Source organism: Wolffia australiana, chromosome 8, assembly GCF_029677425.1.
Source record: "Wolffia australiana isolate 7733 chromosome 8, ASM2967742v1".
In the NCBI taxonomy this organism is placed as follows: domain Eukaryota; kingdom Viridiplantae; phylum Streptophyta; class Magnoliopsida; order Alismatales; family Araceae; genus Wolffia; species Wolffia australiana.
The window spans coordinates 16,022,941-16,043,661 of record NC_135842.1 but is presented as its reverse complement, the minus strand read 5'-3'; the positions used below and the strand labels follow the sequence as shown (position 1 = coordinate 16,043,661).

Genomic DNA, 20,721 nt, shown 5'->3' with positions numbered 1-20,721 from the left:
CTTACGGGACGAAAACCGTCCCATCTAGTGGTCCCCCGGACGAATTTTCATCTCAAATTTCGTCCAAACCCTTGGATGGGACATTTTTTCGTCCCGGGACGAAAAAATTGTCCCGTCCACGTCCCTGCACTATAGTGACCAGACCTAACCGTGTCACTACAGGTTTAGGTTTAAAACTGGACCGAGACCCGACCGTGTCCTTTACTATCTCTATAAAGGCCTCACTGACAAATGACGCCATACACGAGCCAGTCTCCAGATGGAGTCTGACCCACCAATGGCTTCAAATTTTCCCTCCCTCTCTTCTCTTATTTTAATATATCTATAAAATTAGCAGTACGTTTTTTTTATTTTCTGATCCAAATCAGACGATTTTCAATTCCACTGTGTTCTTCACTTTCCCTTTTCAATTCAAATTTCTCTTCCGTCTTCTTCTCTCCAGATCGCTCCCGCCAAATGCCAATCGCCATGGCCTTCTCTCTCATAGCCTGCAAGCTCAGGAGGGGAATTAATGGCGGCGAGGCGATCGATCCTCGCCATTTGGTGACCGCCGTTGATCGACAGCGCAAGATCTGGTACGGCGAGAGCTTTCTATAAATGCAGAAAGCGTGGAATCCGCGCGGCCGTTTCGGCGATCTACGCCTTCTTCTTCCGCGTAGATGTCGCTTCATTCGTGATGCTGTAGGCCATGGCAGAAGCTTTGGGAGCCGCGGCTCAGGGAGGACGGCTATGGCGGTATTCTTCTCGTTGTGGTGGTGGTGGATCGGGTTTGTTTTGGCGCGGTGACCGGCGGTTGGCCGCCGGGAACAAGGTTGAAGGGAGAGTGATTAGGTCGCAAGGTTTTCGTCGGATCGTGGCGGCTGATGAATCCGGAGTCTGGAAGGAGGTTGATCTCGAAGGTAGTTATCCGCATTTTATATGTATTTCGTTTTTTTGCCTATGAAGTTGGTTGTTTCATATTACGTTTTCATAGTTTTTATTTTGTTAGTCGGATGAATTAGGTTTTCCTCTTGGATGGAGAATTTTTTTTTACTGTTTCTTCTTTATATTTTAACTTTTCTCATTGTTTTCGTCGTTGAATTGCGTATTCTGATGAACTAGGTTTCCTCTTGGCTGGAGACTGTTCCAATTTTAACGTCAGGGTTAAAATTTGCGTATTGTTTGTTCTTCGGGTTCTTCATTACGTTTTCTTCGTTCGATTCTGTATTCGGAAAAACGAGGTTTCGTCGTCGGAATTTTAAATTCTCGCAATGATTGTTCTTCGGATTCTTCATGAACGATGATGAATTACTCCTCTGTTCATACAGATCATGATCTTCGTCCTGTATCGACTGTTGGAAGATCAACGAACATCGCATGGCATGAATGTCCGGTAGGAAGAACAGATCGGGAGAAGCTTCTAGGCCAGAAAGGATGCGTGATATGGATCACAGGCCTGAGTGGCTCAGGTTTGACAAGAACATCGGAAATTTCTTATTTTCTTGATATTCGCGAAGAAGACGATCAGTTTTTTATATCGGATTGAAAATTTCTTCAGGTAAAAGCACTTTGGCTTGCGCTCTAAGCCGAAGTCTGTTCTCCAGAGGGCGTTTGTCTTATGTTCTTGACGGGGATAACGTAAGGCATGGGCTGAACAAAGACCTTAGCTTTAAACCAGAAGACCGCGCAGAAAATATTCGAAGGATCGGTAAGTTTATCAACTTTTCGATTTGAATATGTGCGTGTTTCTGAATTGGGTTATGAGAAAACAAGTCTATGTGCTCACCCTTGACAAAGTTAGAGAGAGAGAGACATTAAGAGAGAGAGGCAGTCAATAGGAGAGAGATAGAGACAGATGTGGAGAGGGGCAGAGGCGGAGAGAGACTGTAAGAGAGGGATAGAGGGACATAAACAGACAAACGATAGAGAGAGAGAGAAATATTGACAGACAAGAGAGAGATAGAGATAGAGAGAGACTATTAAAGAGAGGGTGGGAGAAAGACTGACAGAGATGAGATAGAGACTGCGAGAGACAACTAGAGAGAGATTGAGGAAGAAAGACTGACAGTCATGAGATAGAGAGAGACAATTAGAGAGATAGAGAGTGGGGGAGAAAGACAGACAGACAAGAGGTAGAGAGAGACAATTAGAGACAGAGTGAGGGAGAAAGACAGAAGAACAATATTAGAGATATAGAGAGAGAATTAGAGAGAGAGTATTGGAGAAAGAAAGACAGACAAGAGATAGAGATGTGGAGAAACACAATTAGAGAGAGACTAAGGGAGAAAGAGAAATAGACATAGACAGTACGATCTCTGATGAAAAATACATAGACAGTATGGTCTGTGATTTTATTCTTTCAAAAAATGATCTCTGATTGAAGTAGTTCATGAGATGTTCTAAAGTTTTCTTCTCCATTGGGTCACAGGGGAAGTGGCCAAGTTCTTTGCAGATGCTGGTATAATCTGCATCGCTAGCTTGATCTCCCCATACAGAAAAGACAGAAATGCATGCCGAGATCTGCTTCCCCAAGATTCCTTCATAGAGGTATCTGTTCTAGAATCAAATTTCCGATCCACTAAATTTCAAATATCACCAAATATTTTCTCAGAAAAACCAATTCCCATCGAACTGTTATCTAAGATTAGGGGTGCTACTCACGGTATCTGTATACGGCATCTATTACAGGATATCGCCATATCCGTTACCTAGAAAAGTCCGAAACGTGTCCCGTCATGGTTAGGGAATGGCACGTCGGGATGTGACGCCCCGGACGTGATGGGATGGATGATGATCCGTGATGGACGGTGACGTGACGAAAGTTTCTTCACATCATTGTCCCGTCACACGTCTGAGGACTTCAGAAAAATCCGTCAAGTTTGCGTCACCGTCATGGTTTGCGGCATCCCTGTCACGTCCCGGTCACCGGACGGCGTCACCGTCACGTGTGACGGGAAGACAACCATGAGGAGGAGAGAGAATTAGAGAGGCATATCTCCAATTATCTTTGGACGACATCCTTTTGCGCGTGTGAATTAATGCAGTGACTTTTCTGCAAAATGCCAAGAAATCGAGTTAGCGACACGACGTGGCGAAATCTCGGCCGTCGAAAAGCTTAAATCTAACGATTTTTAAGCTTCTTTGGTCATTTTTAAAAAGCCGTCACCGTCACCGTCACGGGCCCCCCATCACCGTCCCATCACCGTCACACCTAGTTCCTCATCCGTCCCCATCACCGTCACGGGCCCCTAATTTTGTCACCATCACCGTCATGTCATCTACGCTGCCGTCACGGTGATGTGTGACGTGACCGATGATGGCTGTCGTTCCCTAGTACTTTCAGGGTGGGAAACGGGTGACAATAACGAATATCGTTAAGCAGATAACAATATCGGTATAGCTGTATAACGATTACAAAACGATAAAAATTTTGATGACCGATACTGTTAAACCTCTCTCTATCGCTTGTTCTCCTGCCCTCTCTCTCAGTCTTTCTCGCTCTCATACCTGCTCTCTCGTTCTCTCTCTCACTTGCCCTCCCTCCCTCTTTCTCTCACTCTCTCTCCCTCTCTCCCTCTCTCCCTCTCTTAGACTAAGAGCTACTATAATTAAATTATGGCTAAAAAATTAATTCTTTGTATATATATTTTGGAAATATTGGGTGCAGGTTTTCTTGGATATTCCACTGGAAGTATGCGAAGCCAGAGATGTGAAAGGACTCTACAAGCTTGCACGGGCAGGCAAGATCAAAGGTAAAATATTAAATAATTAAGGGACAACTAATATGTCCATGAAAATACAAACATTGTTGTTAAATACTGGAAACTTTGCTAATTTTAGTATTCCTGCAGATGAGAAATCGGTCTGCGTTAATCTATTTTGTTATTTAATAGCAATTATTTTCTTCAGGATTCACGGGGATTGATGACCCATATGAGCGGCCTCTCAACTGCGAGGTAGACGAAAAATCTTTTATTTACTGTTCTTCTCTCTCTTCTCATTCAGTGATAGAGAAGAGTGAAATATTGGGAGACAGACAGTAAGAGAGAGATAGAGAGATAGACAGACTCTTAGAGAGAGATAGAGACAAAGACAGACAGTAAGAGAGACAGACTGCCAGAGAAAGATAGGGAGAGAGACAGACATACAGTCGGTAAGAGAGAGAAAGAGACACAGAAGGCAGTAAGAGAGGTAGAGAGGGAGATAAATGGACAAAATGAGAGAGATAGAGAGACAGAAAAGCAGTAAGCGAGATAGAGAGAGTCAAATGAACAAGAGAGAGATTGAGAGAGACAGAAGGGGAGTCAGAGACAGTTAGAGAGAGACAAATGGACGGTAAAAGAGAGATTGAGAGAGACAAATGAACAGTTAGAGAGAGATTGGGAGAGGCAGAAAGTCAGGAAGAGAGAGATAGGGAGAGAAACACATAAAGTCAGCAAGAGAGAGAGAGAAAGAGAGAAATAGATAGAGAGAGACAGGAGGACAATACATTATAGAGAGAAAGACACAGAGAGAGAGGGAGAGAGAGAAACTGGTAAGTGTAGGGTTGCGAACGGTTTCTCTCTCTAACTTATTGTGTGATATTGCGACAGATTTTAATAGAGCAGGAGGAGGGGATTTGCCCTACCCCAGATGCCATGGCAGATCAAGTCGTTCTCTTTCTGGACCGCAAGGGGTTCCTACGTGTATAACACGACGCTATGCTGGATCTCGAACCGCCATACGTAAGCCAAAATCCTATCCCCTCTCTCTCTCTCTTTATCCTCTCTCTTCTGCTCTCTCTCTCTCTAAATTCTCTCTTCAGCTCTCTCTCTTTCTCGGCGTACCATTTCTCGCTCATTATGTCTCTCTTCTTCTCTCTCGTGGCCAATTCTCTCCTTCTAGGGGTCTGAATTCTCGATTCTCCTCCCTCTCTCTCTAGCTTTCTCAATATCTACCCAGGTCTATCTCTCTCTATCTCTAGTTCTCTCTATATCTATCTTGGTCTCTCTCTCTCTCTCTATCTAGCTCTCTCTGAATCTATCTAGGTCTCTCACTCTATATCTAGCTCTCTCTATCTAACTCTCTCTGTGTCTATCTAGGTCTCTTTCTATCTAACTCTCTCTACATCTATCTAGGTCTCTCTCTATCTTTCTCTCTCAACGTCTATCTAGGTCTCTCTCTCTCTCTCTATCTTTCTACATCTATCTAGGTCTCTCTCTCTCACTATCTCTACATCTATCTAGGTCTCTCTCTATCTTTCTCTCTCAACGTCTATCTAGGTCTCTCTCTCTCTATCTTTCTACATCTATCTAGGTCTCTCTCTCTCACTATCTCTATGTAGCTCTCTCTCTCTCTCTATCCATCTCTATGTAGCTCTCTCTCACGCTCTCGCCATCTCTATCTAGTTCTCTCTCTCTCTCCTACTCCTACACAACTCTTTGCTACGGGTCTCTCTCTCTCTCTCTCTCTCACTCTCTCTCTCTGTGAACAGGCTAGCGCTTTGCAGATTTCTACTACACTCAATTCTTCCCCAAAGCTCTGTTAGTCAATCCGTTTAATTTTTTTGGTACTGGTTCATCCATCTTGATCTCTCTTTCTATCTGCCTCCCAGTCTCACAGAGGAGAGAGAGCGAGATAGAGAGAGAGGATGAAGAGAGATAGAAATATATATATATAAGGCGTATAAGTAGAAAGAAATGGAGGAAATGGAAGTGTGATGAGAGGAGAGAGAGATGAGTGCAAGGACAGAGAGAGGTGAAGTGGGTGAAAGATGAATGAAGAAATGAAGAGAGAGAACGAGGCAAAAAGAAAGGGAGAGAGAGGGAAATGGAAGGATGGAGAGAGAGAGATGGAGGGACTGTGTGAAGGAATCAGCCAACTCAGCATACAAGTCAGCTGTCACATGGGCCCATAAGACTTTTGATAATGACTAACCCGTATCAATTGAACACGTGCCCTATACACGTTATGAGAATTTAGATGGCTAGGATTCAATATACACATGACGTATAAATATTAACATGCGATTAGAATTAAATATTAATATAGCTGTTCTATTCAATTATCAGTTATAATAAGACTAGAAACCTTAATATAACGGATACATACTGTACTATATAGCTGGACCAATACAATGTTCAATGTTCATGTGGAATACAAAAAAAAATATTACTATTGATTCATGTTCCTCTGTCTTCATCCTCTCTTCTCATCTTCCGTCTTGTTCTCAAGCTAGAACGGTTCTTGACATGGTATCAGAGCCATGGCGAGCTTCATGATAGTCAAGTTGACTGAAGCAAATTCTTCCATTGCAATGCCTTCTATACTCACCAATGTGGTATGAATGGCAACTATGGGACAGGTCCCAGTGGTAATTCCAACTGGAGCAGTGACCTAACAGAAGCTCAGTTACGAGAATTACTAAACATGGAAGAGCAAAATGCTACCTCTTCTTAATGGGTATGATATAATGAAGTTTATAGAATATTTTCCTACTCCAATCTCCATTTCAGTTGATCAGGAAAACACAATTGAAAAACCCAAGTTAAAGAAATGGTGGAGATAGATCAACAAGTTTTGGGATTTCTCCATCAGACTATTTCCGAATCCATTATTCCGCATATCAGTAAAAAAATCAATACATGAAGCTTGGGGGAAGCTAGAGAATGTGTTCGCTGGATGGTACCAAATCCGCGCGATGGAGCCACAACAATAGTATCACAGTATGAAGAAAGGATCAATGAGCATTGACAATATATATCACACTTCAGGTCCGTTTTTGAGTCCTTAGAATTGGTTGGAAAACCAGAAAATGAGTCATCTCTAGCATTTACATTATTGCAGAGGCTCAACTCTGCATACACACAATTCGTAGTTATTATCAATCCCAAGATTGGCCATCTAACATTCAGTGAAATTGCGACCAATCTCAAAGTTCATGACACATTCCTTATGTTCACTCAAGAAGACGAAGACATTCCATCAAATAATGTTCAAGCACCAGCAATACATGCGCAACATCAAGATCAATCATCAAAGTATTTCCACAGGAAATATTATTACGTTTGGTGGAAATATTATCACCCAAACGGAGACATCTACCACAATCAAGGACGAGGAAGATGAAGGAACGAAAGGCTTCAACAAAAGTGCTAATTGTGCTCACAATTTGAACATAGGGCAAGAGAATGTCTTGAGCTGCAGAAATTTTTTTATAGTCGGAATCAAAACAACAGAAACTCGCCATCTTCCTAGGCATCTACTGCTCGGTATCTCAACAGTGGATCAACTCATCATATCACCTCAGACCAAAATACTATTGCTCAACATCAGAAGTATCACAGAAGTGATCCTATGCAGATCAGCAGTGGTACATGTTTGAAAATCTTATCTATAGGCTCCTAAAAATTTGCAATATAAAATAAAACTCTTTACTTGCATGATGTTTTACATGTGCCTAAAATCACCAAAGATTTACTATCTATTCATAACCTTACAACTTATAGTAATGTTTATCTTGAATTTCATAATAGTATTGCCTTCTGAACGACAAACCAACAAATCAGATCCTTTTTCGTGGAAAAATTAAGGATGACCTTTACTATCTGCAGCCACAACTTTCCAGAAAATCCACATTCGTGAGAGAGAAGGCATCAGCTGAAGTCTGGCTTGGACATCCTCAATTTTGCACATTGTAAAAATAGTTAAAAGAATTGGCTTACCTACCATTCATCTCAGTCAACATATCATGTGTGATTCTTGCAGCACTTCAAAATCTCATAAACTTCCCTTCTTTTCAATGCATCATATCTCTTACAAATGTTAAGAGATCATTCATTCAGATCTATGGGGTCCATCTCCTGTTCTTTCACACTCTGGTTTTACTTATTGTGTTGTTTTTGTAGAAGATTTGAGCTAGCTCACATGAATTTTCCCTCTTAAAAAGAAATGTGACTTGCTCCGTATGTTCTAAGTTTTTCAAAGTTGTGTAAAAAATCAAGTATTAATAATCTGATTGGGGCGGAGAGCACCAAGCCTCCGCAACTATCTTAAGACAAATGAGTTGTCCACAGAATATCATGTCCACAAACTTTCACATCAGAAAGAAAACACATACATTTAAATGAAACCGCTCTTTCTCTGATCCATACATCAGCATGCCCAAAAGGTTTTAGGATGAAGATGTAGTTACTGTGGCTTTAATTTCAAATTGTATTACAACCTCTATGAAGCTCTCTTCAAAGCACAACCTGATTACTTCTTCATAAGAACCTTTGGCTGCCTTTGCTATCCATATTTATGACCATACTCTCAGAAAAAACTTGATACACAACCAGAAAAGTGTGTCTACTTGGGCTAAAGTTCTATGCACATTGGTTACAAATGTCTCTCCCTACACACAGGTAAATTTTTTTAATCTCTCGGCATGTTGTCTTTTATGAAAGTTCATTTCCTTTTTCAACTGCATCAAATTTCATCCAAAACTAATCTCACCAAATTGCACATCTTGTTCAACATCTTCACTCTGAAATTTTTCTTAAAATATTTGGGTCCTGCGGATTACTTTCTCGGCATCCAAATTGTAAAACATGAAAAGTGTACCTTTTGTCTGAGTCAAAATGTATTGCTTCCATTCTACATTGCTCACAAATGGAACATTGTAAACTATTGTCCACCCCATGCACCATATCTAGCTCTTCTACTCATCCTTCCATTCCTATTAATGACACTTTATATCACCAGTTGTTGGGGCTTTACAATATCTTATACTTACTCGACCGGACATTGCCTTATTTGTGCACTGTGCATTTTAGAGGATGAATTCACCCACCAATCACTATTAGGTTATAGGGCCTCGATATGGATGAAAAATGTACAATGATTGGTATCTGAAGAGTTCAACAAAATCATAATGGCATAAAGAAAACATGAAACAAGCCGCCTCTACACAGATTGCATCTCTGTCGAGGTGATTCCTTGATCCCAGAATCAGTTGTGTAGAGTTACTCATATCTGCAGCCTCTAGAAGTATTCACACAATCCTCAATACTTTGGATCTCCTCCTTCGCCTTGATGAGCTCCGTTCATGCTCTGTCATCATCATCACGCCAGCCCGATCGCATCGGGAATCGGGAGGAGGTATGAGGAGAAGGGGGAATAACGGTAAGGCCCTTTAACAATTTCTAGCATGGGTGAATTTTTTTCAGGGCGTTCGCCTATTTATACTAAGTGGGTGTTTTTTATAACCCCCCCCTAAACTTAAGTATATATTCCGACCTCCAAAAGAGTATTTGCGTGTGACCCTCTAAGTCCATGCATCTGTCTAGTTGACGTGTCTAGCGGCCCAATAACCTTTTATTGGTCTTCCAAATTAATTAATTATATTATCATATAGATTAATTAATGTCGGATCGATTTAATCTAATTGATATGTTGAGTCTCCGACCCGTGGGGTGCCAAACTATAACTCGTGCTCTAGAAGGTACAAAGGAATTAGTATTGCCTCACTCATGGAACATGCTCATCATTGACTATCGTGTAGATATAGTCCCTCATCCACTAGTCGCTCCCAGGATGACTTAGTATATGGTGTGTTGTTAAACCCTAATCGTTCATCTGACTTAGTATTGATGTGGTCAGAAATCATCGGAAAACTCTTCTCTGATATTTCATTGCCTTGGCCAAGCACTTCATCGCATCATCTTCCATGAGTTGTCACCTCTTATATCGAGGATGGATGATCCTATCCTATAATTAGAGATTCAAATGTCATAGTCAAAGTACAACTGTATGTCCACTAGACGTCTTAGATGTCTCAGGTCTAAGGACCATTTACACAATCATGACGGGAATCAACCTAATTGATAGTTTGGTATAATACCATTTAGAGATTCATACGGATCAATTTAATAAACGCTGTCCACTAAAGAGCACCCTTATTTAGTGTCTCCACGCTAATGGCTCGGGGAATGTCCACATTTGAGTGAGGCTAGATAGTTTTATTTATCGGGATACTTCAATGTCCTTCCCGAGGATCCTTCAAATAGGAATATTTGGAACACATGCTTAAAGACTAGTGATCTCTGTATTACGATCTCAGCATAATTCACTAAGTATTCATGGACTTAATTTTAAGCATCACACATGCACGAAAATAAATGTATTCTATTAATGAACATGGCACGAGACATTGAATGTGTGATTGGCTTGCCGGACACATATTTCCATCAGATATGAAAACATTTTTGCAGTTAGGATTAAATCTTAATAAATCTTTTATACTCAGTTATAGTGATTATATTAAATTAGAAAACTTAACAACATTATGACTATATACTTTACTATTTAGCCAAACGAACAATGTTGATTGTTCATGTGGAATACAAAAAAAGGATTACTATTGATTCATGTGCAACTGAGTTCATCATCTCTTCTCATCTTCCTTCTGTCCTTGAGCTAGAATAATTCTTTACATAAGGACGTAACAGAAATAAATGGAGGGAGAAAGCGAGGCAAGGAGAGGGGGAGAGAGATGGAGAGGGAGTGAGAGAAATGGAGGGATGGAGAGAGAAAGAGATATGAAGGGAGGAAGGAAAAGAGATTGAGGGAGAGAATGAGAGAAAGAGAGAAAGACATAAAGAGAGAGAAGGGAGAGAGGGAGAAAGAGAGAAAGATAGAAAGAGAAAGACAGAGAGAGAAGGGAGAGAGAGAGAGAAAAGAAAAATAGAGAGAGAGAGAGAGGGAGAAAGACAGAGAAGAGAGACAGAGAGAGGTAGAAAGAGAGAAAGACAGAGAAAAGGGAGAGAGAGAAGGAGAAAGACAGAGAAGAGAGAGAGGGAGAGAGAAAGACAGAGAAGGGAGGGAGAGAGAGAGGGAGAAAGAGAGAAAGACAGAGAAGGGAGAGAGAGAGGAGGGAGAAAGAGAGAAAGACAGAGAGAAGGGAGAGAGAGAGGAGGGAGAAAGAGAGAAAGACAGAGAAGGGAGGGAGAGAGAAGGGAGAGAGAGAGAGAGAGAGAAAGGGAGAAAGAGAGAAAGACAGAGAGAAGAGAGAGAAAGACAGAGAAGAGAGAGAGAGAGAGAGAGAGAGAGAGAGAGAGAAAGATAGGGAGAAAGGGGAGAAGGGAGAGAGAGAGGAGGGAGAAAGAGAGAAAGACAGAGAGAAGGGAGAGAGAGAGGAGGGAGAAAGAGAGAAAGACAGAGAGAAGGGAGAGAGAGAGGAGGGAGAAAGAGAGAAAGACAGAGAGGAGAGAGAGAGAGAGGAGGGAGAAAGAGAGAAAGACAGAGAGGAGAGAGAGAGAGAGAAGTGAGAGAGAGAAAGGGAGTAAGAGAGAAAGACAGAGAGGAGAGAGAGAGAGAGAGAGGGAGGAAGAGAGAAAGACAGAGAGAAGGGAGAGAGAGGAGAGAAAGACAGAGAGGAGAGAGAGAGAGAGAGAAGGGAGAGAGAGGAGAGAAAGACAGAGAGGAGAGAGAGAGAGAGGGAGAGAGAGAGAGAGAGAGAGAGGGGGGGGGAGAGAGAGAGAGAGAGAGGGGAGAGAGAGGAGAGAGAGACAGAGAGGAGAGAGAGAGAGAGAGAGAGAGGGAGGAAGAGAGAAAGACAGAGAGAAGGGAGAGAGAGGAGAGAAAGACAGAGAGAAGAGAGAGAGAGAGGGAGAAAGGCAGAAAGACAGAGAAAAGGGAGAGAGAGGAGAAAAAAACAGAGAGAAGAGAGAGAGAGAGGGAGAAAGACAGAAAAACAGAGAGAAGGGAGAGAGAGAGAGAGAGGAGAGAAAGACAGAGAGAAGAGAGAGAGAGGAAGAAAGACAGAAAGACAGAGAGAAAGGAAAGAGAGAGAGGAGAGAAAGACAGAGAGAAGTGAGGGAGAGAGAAAGACAGAGAAGGGAGAGAGAGAGAGGGAGAAAGACAGAGAAGGGAGAGAGAGATGGAGAAAGAAAGAACGACAGGGAGAAGGGAGAGAGAGAGAGAGAGGGAGAGAGAAAGAGAGAGAAGAAAGAGGGAGAAAGAGAGACAGAGAGGGGGGGGAGAGAGAGAGAGAGAGCTCTGAGATATGGCGGAAATTTTCACGCGGCAGAAGGGGGGGGGGAGGGGGAGAATCAACTTGCTCTGTACAAACCGAAAGACGTGAAGTCTACTTGGCCGACCCATCACGGCGGCCGGCTCGAGCGTAGCTCGTCGTGGTCTTCGAAAGGCCGGCCCGTTCCCCAACGATCGGCGCTAAGTACCACCACCCCGCCGTGCAGCAGATCGCTCCCACCCGCCCCCACGCCGCCAAGCACACCAATATCACCGCCACCACCGCCATCGCCGCCGCCCAATTACCCCCCCACAGCCGAGGGGGGAATCGGCAGTGGCGACGGGGGACGACGGCGACCCACTTGGGAGAATCGTCGGTGGCGGTGAATCGGACGGCGGAGATTGATGGGTCGGCGGGGACGGTGAGGATTTGGTTCTTCATGGCGACGGCGGCGGCGAACTTGTCGAGGCCTCTGGCGGCGTAGGGATTGCCGCGGCGGGGGCGGCGGCGGCGGCGTGGTGGGTTGTGGGGGCGCGGGGTGGGAGAGTCGACGTCGGGTTGTTCTTCTTCTTCTTCTTGCCGGGGGAAGCTGCCCACCCCGCAGAACCTCGCCATGGTGGATTTGGTGTTTTGCTGATCGTCGTGGCCACGCTCACGACTTTTTAAAAGGGTCCTCTCTCTAACTCTATCTCCCTTTCTCTCTCTCTCTCTCTATCTCTATCTCCCTTTCTCTCTCTCTCTCTATCTCTATCTCCATTTCTCTATATATCTCTCTCTCTTTCACTTTCTCTCTCTCTTTCTCTCTTCTTCTCTATTTCTCTCTCTCTATCTCTATCTCCCTTTCTCTCTCCTTCTCTTTCTCTCTCTGTGGATTGCTATCCCTCTATCTCCCTCTCTTTCTCTATCTCTCTTTTTCCCTTTATCGCTCCATCTCTCTATCTCCCTCTCTTTCTCTCTCTCTCTTTTCTCTTTCCCCCTCTATCGCTCCATCTCTCTTTCTCCCTCTTTTTCTCTATCTCTCTTTCTCCCTCTATCGCTCCATCTCTCTTTCTCCCTCTCTTTCTCTATATCTCTATATCTCTCTTTCTCCCTCTATCGCTCCATCTCTCTATATCTCTCTCTTTCTCTATCTCTCTATATCTCTCTTTCTCCCTCTATCGCTCCATCTCTCTATATCGCTCTCTTTCTCTCTCTCTCTTTTCCCTCTTTCTCCCTCTATCGCTCCATCTCTCTACCTCTCTCTCTTTTCTCTCTTCCTCCCTCTATCGCTCCATCTCTCTATCACTCTATCTCCCTCTCTTTCTCTATCTCTCTTTTCTCTTTTTCTCCCTCTATCTCTCCATCTCTCTCTCTATCAATCTCTCTATATCTATCTTTCTCCCTCTGTCGCTCCATCTCTCTATCTCCCTCTCTCTATCTATCAATCTCTCTAGATCTCTATTTCTCCCTCTATCCCTCCATCTCTCTATATCTCTCTTTCTCCCTCTATCTCTCCATCGCTCTCTTAGTCTTTTCGCCCCCTATCTCTCTATCTCTCTATCTCTTTATCTATCTCTCTTTCTCCCTCTTTCTCTCCGTGTCTCTATCTCACTATCTATCTCTCTGTGTCGTCTCTCTGTCTGTATCTCCTTTTTCTGCCTCTCTCTCTCTCTCTATTCGGCATAATTTTCTGTCTTTTGTTTCGCTTCTGTTTATATTTCGCCTCGTTTTCACTCTTGTCTTTTCTTCATATACGTCGCTTCGGTTCATCTCTCTGTCTATCTATCTATTTATTCTCTCTCTCTCTCTCTCTCGCTCTCTTTCTTTCTCTGTAGCTTTCTTTTCTCTCTCTATCTCTAGCTTATATTCTTTGTGACTTCTGTTTCTATCTGTTTCGATCTCTATCTCTACTACTATTGTCTCCCCACAAAGAAGAGAGACCTGGTCAGGAGAAAGCGTGTGAAAACAAGGAACCATTCCTTGTTATTAATACCAGAGCGCTTGGCCAAGTTGACTGGGGAACACTAATAGCCACATTTGACTATTAAATTAGAACACGTACTCAACAGCCCACAGAAAAAAATTGTATTTTAAATTAATGTTAGTAGTGTTTGCCCTTCTTCGACGCCCATGATGGAAACCCCGTGGAAAAATAATCATAGTTTTAAATTTTGGTTTGTAGCGTTTGCACTTCCCATGGGCCGATGATAGAAACCCCCATGGAAAATTTATTTTAGATTGAAGTTGGTAATGTCTGTGCTGATGACAGAGCCCCATGTGGAAAAATAATTATAAGTTTAAGTTGACGCTAGTAGTGTTTGCCCTTCTTGTGTACCGATGACAAACTCAAATATCCGGAGAGATGTTGGTTCAAGGACGTTGAAAAAAATGATATACATCAGATGGATATGTGTTAATGGTATTGTAGAAATTGATATCCGGCATCCAACTCGATATCTATATTGATGAACTCAAATTTGAAGGATAATCTTTGTCATTTTTATTTTGCAAAAAACACGATGCTGTGTACGATCGACCATAGGGCCATGCTTGTACCCAGATCCAGTCTTGGCTTGCAACCCACCCTTGGAAGTTTTATATATGTTAAGATTTAGTGTTTTTAAAAGTTTTTATGCATGGGATGAGCATAACTATCCCAATTTATGTATAACCCCCCTTGTCCATGTCCACCTTAAAAAAGGCATACAATTAGGGTTTGCTATTTTTGACATGGGACTGGTTGGACCGACCATATTTGGACTGGCGATCTGTCATTTCAAGGAACTGGCCGGTCAGTCAAGGATCCAGCTCAAGGATCAAACCAGACTGGGATCAAAGTTTGGTCACACCCCCCCCCTGGCGCGCTCTCCCTGTCTTTCTTATTCTTCTTTTTTTGTTTTCCTCTTCTTTTGTTCTTCATTTTTCCTTTTATCCTCTTCTTTTCTTCTTCATTTTTTGTTTTATCCTCTTCTTTTCTTCTTCATTTTTTTTTATCCTCTTCTTTTCTTCTTCTTCTTCTTTTCTTCTCATATTCTTTCCTTATTTTTTCTTCATTTTATTTGTCTCCTCTTCTTATTTTATTATTGTGTTCTTCTTCTCTTCTGTAATTTTTTTCATCTTCCTTTTTCTTCTCTTCTTCTCATTTTATTAGTCTTTTCATCTTCCTTTCTTATTTGTCTCTTTTTATTTTCTTGTTATCTTGGTCTTTTTTTCATGTTCCTTTCTTATTATCTTATTCTTCATTGTGCTTTTATTTTCTTCTTATTCTGTTCATCTTCCTTTCTTCTTATTTTATTATTTTCTCCTTTTGTTTTTGTCTTCTTTTATTATTCTTCTCTTCACATTATTTTCATATTCATTTCTTAATATTTTAAAATTGTTCTATTTTTCTTTTATTCTTCTTTTTTGTTTTTTCAACCGAAGAAAACCAAACAAGAACCAGACCAAGCATTATAAGGTTTTGGTCTTACTTGAAACTGGAGCCAGACTGGAACTGTCAAACCCTACATACCATAGTAATACCTCGCCAGGTCACTAAGTAGGCCTTAGAAGTCAGAAGTAGATTTATGTCCCCCAAAATCATTGGTGTGTGTAGGAAAGGAGGCATTTTCATTGCCGTCATTGAATATAATGGCAGGAGCTGCATCGTGTACACAACTCCAATGCATATCATTATGTACTCTCAGTATGTTATAAAAATTTTTCATTGAAAATTGAGTTAATCAATGAATTTTATAAAAAACCTCGAGTGTTCCAAATATGATTAGACAATGAGAGCAAGGTTGTCTCCATAGGGAATGATAGCTAGGGAATTAATTACTTTTATAATGGTAATTATGAGATGAAAATAAATATTTATAAGATCACAGATGGAGATAAATTTGATAGTTAGATGTGGAAAATGATAGAGTATTAGTATATTTTATGTGAAAGAATAGGGATGTAGAAATAATAGAGTGTTGGATTATTTAGGCTTGAATGATGATCCAAAATGTTTTTCACTTAGAAAAGTGTATAGATTGAAACATATTTAAAGCTAAAAGAATGGATGATCACATCACCTTTTGTTGAAAAAGTTTCAGTATAGCATGATTCCTAGGGTGAGTTCGTTTGAGCCATTCATGAGTCTGACGTCTAGATGCTTACACATGATCTTTACCATCTCAATGCACTTAATATCAAACTTCCTCTTCATTCCATCTTGACCTTCTAATTATCTTATTGCACTTTATATTTCTGAGCTAAGACTCATATTCATTACATGATCATAGACGTTTAAGTCATATTTAATACATATCATTTCATCCATTAGATGTATTTGGTATCTTATATCTTTGGACCAATTATATGATAGTGACATGAGTCAACTTGATTTATTGTCAAATTGATTTAATTGAACGTTTTCCCTAAAATCAAACAAACTAATCATAGAAATTCAGATAAGATGGTGATATTTGATCTGAATATTTTAAGGGCCATCTTGAGTATCGTTTGAATATGAATATTTATAACTCATGTTTAAAGACACATGATCTCCCTAAAATGAACTTGATCATTGCAGATATTCAAGGACTTCATTATAATCATCACATAATAATAAAAATGAATAAATATTTATTTAAGTGAGCTTTAATAAGACATCAAAGTAGGATTGGGTTAAACACCACATAAGAACCAACAATATTCCACTTAGACAAAAGCCAATCACCCTTGCTCAATGATCTTATTATCTCATAGTGATGTTAAAATATATCATGACTTGGGGCTTTGTTATAGAATATCCTACATTCTCGACTGATGGAACTATTTCCATAAAAAATGTGGGGTTATGGGGCTATGGTTGGGTCGATGAAAACAAATTTCTAATGTGCAGCAGAAGCTAAAGAACAATTCAAAACTGATTTCTAAAACAAATTATACTTTATGTAACTTATGGGGAACTTTTTCTACCCTTGAATTTCTTTCTGGGATAGTTTTTCAAGCGATTCACTTATTTGGCCTCTTGAATTATCCACACAATTTGAGGATTTATCCCCTCCATCTTCTCCCAATCTTCTTGAAGACCTTGTTCGTCTCCTCACCATCAAGCACTTTTGGAATGTGTAGAGAAAACAAACAAACAAGGAAGGGGGATGAAAATATGGCTGGCATGGGCACCTAAAATAGCTATAACTTCATTTGTACTTATAAAGTATATCTTACTAATAATGTATCTCTTCCAACTCCTTCAATATTATGTGTGTGACCCTTTAGGACCATATATCAATCTAGTTAATAATGTTAAAAGGCCAAGAAATATTTTTTGACCAGATGTACTAATTAACTATACCAACATATAGATTAACTAGTTAATTATTGATTAAACCCAACCGATAGGTTTAGTTTCCAGGTCGTGGGGTACCAATTTACACCCCATGCTCCTAATATATCATTTGATTAATACAGAAGTGCAACAAAGACTAGTGGAGAACGCCTTCTATAACATCCCTACTACTCTATCAAGGGATTTGATGCATCTTCTTCCTCGAGTCAATATCCTCTTCTACCAAGCACTGATAAACCTGTTGGGTTCTTTACTTTGGTTTGTCCATGGAAAATACAATTCCATAGATGTGGAAGCGTGTTAATTGATTCATAATTGATCTTTAAGATCAAACATTGAATGTATCTTTTGGGGAACTCATTCCTCCCTTGACTTTGCTGCCCTGAGATCGTTCTGAAGCCGTTCATGCGTTAGGCCTCTAGAAGTATCCACGCGATCACTTGGCACTTGGATCTCCACGTCTTCTTCTTGAACTCCTCTTGAAAATCTATAAGATATTCTCACCATGAAGACACTCTCCTGGGATGACTGGAGAAGACAGTGGAGAAAGGGAGGGGTTCTCAAATATGGCTGACCTGGGTGCTTGAAATGAGAGCCCTTTCCCTCTTTATATTTTACGTAAAGTTTTTTTTCTCAAAAACCCTAAAAGTAAAATATATCCACCAATGCCCTTATAACCTTATACGTGTGACCCTTTAGGCCCATGTACCTTTGTACTTAAATAACTTCAGTGGCCCAATAACAAGTATTGATCAACCTTATTAATTAAATATATCAACATATAGATTAATTAAATAAGGATCAATTTAACCCAATCGATAGGTTAAGTTTCCAGCTCGTGGGGTGCCAAGCTATACCTCATGCTCTAGAAGATACCGAGTGGTGTTGAACTCTCTCATGGAACCTTTATCATCATCGTTTACCATATATGTATAATCCATCATCCACGCGAGACTCTCAAACGACTTAGGGTATGGTTTATCGTCAAACCCTAATCTGTCATTTGGTTAGTACTGATGTGTAATGTGGATCATTGGAGAACACCTTCTCTAATATCCTCACCACCTTGGCCAAGGATTTTTCTACATAGTCTTCCTTGAGTCAATCTCCTCTTATACCGAGTGCGGATGATCCCGTCTTGACCACTCAATCATCTCTGTGCGCTTCTTACTACATCCGAGCTATGACTTGTTTGAATCCCATGATTAGAGGCTCGTAAGTCGTAGTCAAAATGTAGTCGTCCATTCACGAGATGTCCTTGGTGTCTCAGGTCAGTGGATACCATTCAGGGATTCGTACGGATTAATTCAGTGAACTCTTTCTCCAAACAGCACCCACTATCTATCCTTAGTGTCACCACACTAATAGCCACAGGATCAACTATAATTATCGTATAAGTAGGATCAGCTAGTGCTATTCTATCTTGATAGTTCGATGTCCGTCTCGACTATTCGTCGAATAGGAATATTTGGAATACATGTTTAAAGACTAGTGATCATTGTATTATGATCTCATCATAATTCACTTTGTCATTGCACATATTCTTGGACTTTATTATAAATATTACACTGGAATAATAATGAACCTAAATATTTTATTCAATGAACTTAAATAAACATGGTGTTGTGATTGGCTTGATGACCATATAATATCCATCAGAACCTGTCGTGGCCACTTAATCACCTTTGTATATTTTTTACTAAGTTCGATTTAAGACTTATGCAAGCATGACATGAATCAATCGCATAGATGCTTAGGTACAATACCATTAAAGGATTCATACATACTACTTTAGTGAACTCTTTCTCTAAAGCACACCCGTTGTCTATCCAATGTGTCTTAACACTCATGGGCACATGATCAGCAATCCTGCGAGTAACATGATGCTGCTTCAAAGAAAATGTGATGTTCCGTGGTCAGATGAGCAGATATTGGCAAAGTCATCAAACAAGTAGGATCAAATAGCACTATTATATTAGGATTAGTTGGCATCCATCTCGAGTATCTAACAAATAGGATTATTTAGAATATTCGCTTGAAGACTGGTGATCCTTGTGTTATGATGTTATCATAATTCGCTAAGTAAATTTATGTATCCAAGGACTGCATTATAAACATCACACAAAAATCTTAAATAATCATTTCAATGAACTTAATTAGAACATGTAAATAATGATCTTTACAATTAAGTGAAAAAAACTCAAATGTATATCTATTTGATTTCTATGGCTTTGATTTGGATAAAACAAATTGATTCATGTACTGAAGACTTTATACACAATGAAAATAGCATTCAAAACCTATTGTTCTACGCAAGAATTGAATATGTGATTTCTCGGCTCCTCAAGTAAACAATGTTGAGCTGCTGATAACATGAAATTAGGTCAATCAAATTATGCATTTATAATTCTTCTTACCATCTAAAAAATCCAAAAAAATATAAAATTACCTTAAAATATTATTTTAAAATACATTTGAATTGCAATTTAGTGTCTCATTACCTGATCATTGTGGATTTGATCCTTATTTACCCTATTCTAAGTAAGAAAAATGCCATAAATCAGGGCCCTAAAACAACTTATTCAAGTATGCAACCTACAGACGTATCCATGTAATACTTTACAAGTATAATTTATTCTTTCAGCTTGACAAGCCTCGTTCTCACTCCATTGCTGTCGTTACAACGTCCCAATTGCATCAGGAATAGAGATAAAAAATGGAGAAGAAAAGTAAGGCCTTGAACAATCTAACATCAGTGAATTTTCTTCACAGCCTCCCCCTTGTAAATTAAGTGTGAACTATTCTTAAAAGGCCCTAAAATTTAAATATATCTTCCAATTTCCAAAAGATGATTTGTGTCTTACCATCTAGGCCCATGTATCAATCTAATTAATGACTCCAATGGATCAATAAACTTATTGGCCTTACAAATTATTTGTGTATATCGTCATATAGATGCATTAATAATAGAAATTTTTAGCCCAATCGATAAGTTGAATCTCGATCATATGGGGTGCTAAGTTACACCTCATGATCTAGAAGATAAAAATGATTGTAGTAACTCACTCTTGATAGTTTTCTGTCATAGGTTACGATGTACGCATAATCCCTTGTTTGCTTGATACTCTTAGACCAACTTAGGGTATCGTGAATTGCCAAACCCTAATCAGTCCTCCAACTTCATCTTATTGTCTTCCTTGAGCTGTCCTCTCTTATACCAAGGACTTACGATCCCCCATTGATCACTCAATAATCTTTGTGAAATTTTTCTGCACTAGAACCTATACGGTTTAGAATTCCATAAATAAGAACTCGTAGGGCATAGTCAAAGTCCAACCGTCCATCCACAAGATGTCTTTGACTTCTCAGGTAAAAGGAGCACTTACATAAATGTGACCTGAACCAAACTAATTAACGGTTTGGTAGGACACCATTTAAGGATTCATGT

General features: G+C 40.2%; 2 protein-coding genes across 3 annotated transcripts; one reads left to right on the top strand and one right to left on the bottom strand.

Moving 5' to 3' along the window:
- Window positions 1-414: 414 nt before the first annotated feature.
- Window positions 415-5,540, top strand: LOC144707196 (adenylyl-sulfate kinase 3-like). Of its 2 annotated transcripts, XM_078580320.1 has the most exons (8): window positions 415-899; window positions 1,308-1,448; window positions 1,538-1,687; window positions 2,408-2,526; window positions 3,647-3,731; window positions 3,889-3,935; window positions 4,572-4,703; window positions 5,453-5,540. In XM_078580320.1, exons 1-7 carry the CDS (start codon window positions 689-691, stop codon window positions 4,668-4,670), a joined length of 852 nt encoding a protein of 283 aa, XP_078436446.1. In that variant the 5' UTR covers window positions 415-688; the 3' UTR covers window positions 4,671-4,703; window positions 5,453-5,540. The 2 variants fall into 2 exon arrangements, with proteins under 2 accessions (XP_078436446.1, XP_078436445.1); XM_078580319.1 differs by having other exon boundaries at window positions 4,572-5,540.
- A 6,504-nt stretch (window positions 5,541-12,044) lies between these two features.
- LOC144706747 (uncharacterized) lies at window positions 12,045-12,733 on the bottom strand. Its single transcript, XM_078579755.1, has one exon. The coding sequence runs from the start codon at window positions 12,584-12,586 to the stop codon at window positions 12,086-12,088; it is 501 nt and encodes a 166-aa protein (XP_078435881.1). The 5' UTR covers window positions 12,587-12,733; the 3' UTR covers window positions 12,045-12,085.
- Window positions 12,734-20,721: the final 7,988 nt, after the last annotated feature.

Coding starts and splice junctions, on each gene's coding strand:
- LOC144707196 (XM_078580320.1), top strand. CDS start 689: ATGGCAGAAGCTTTGGGAGCCGCGGCTCAGGGAGGACGGCTATGGCGG. Junction 900..1,307: donor GAAGGAGGTTGATCTCGAAG/GTAGTTATCCGC, acceptor CTGTTCATACAG/ATCATGATCTTCGTCCTGTA. Junction 2,527..3,646: donor CCCAAGATTCCTTCATAGAG/GTATCTGTTCTA, acceptor TATTGGGTGCAG/GTTTTCTTGGATATTCCACT.
- LOC144706747 (XM_078579755.1), bottom strand. CDS start 12,586: ATGGCGAGGTTCTGCGGGGTGGGCAGCTTCCCCCGGCAAGAAGAAGAA.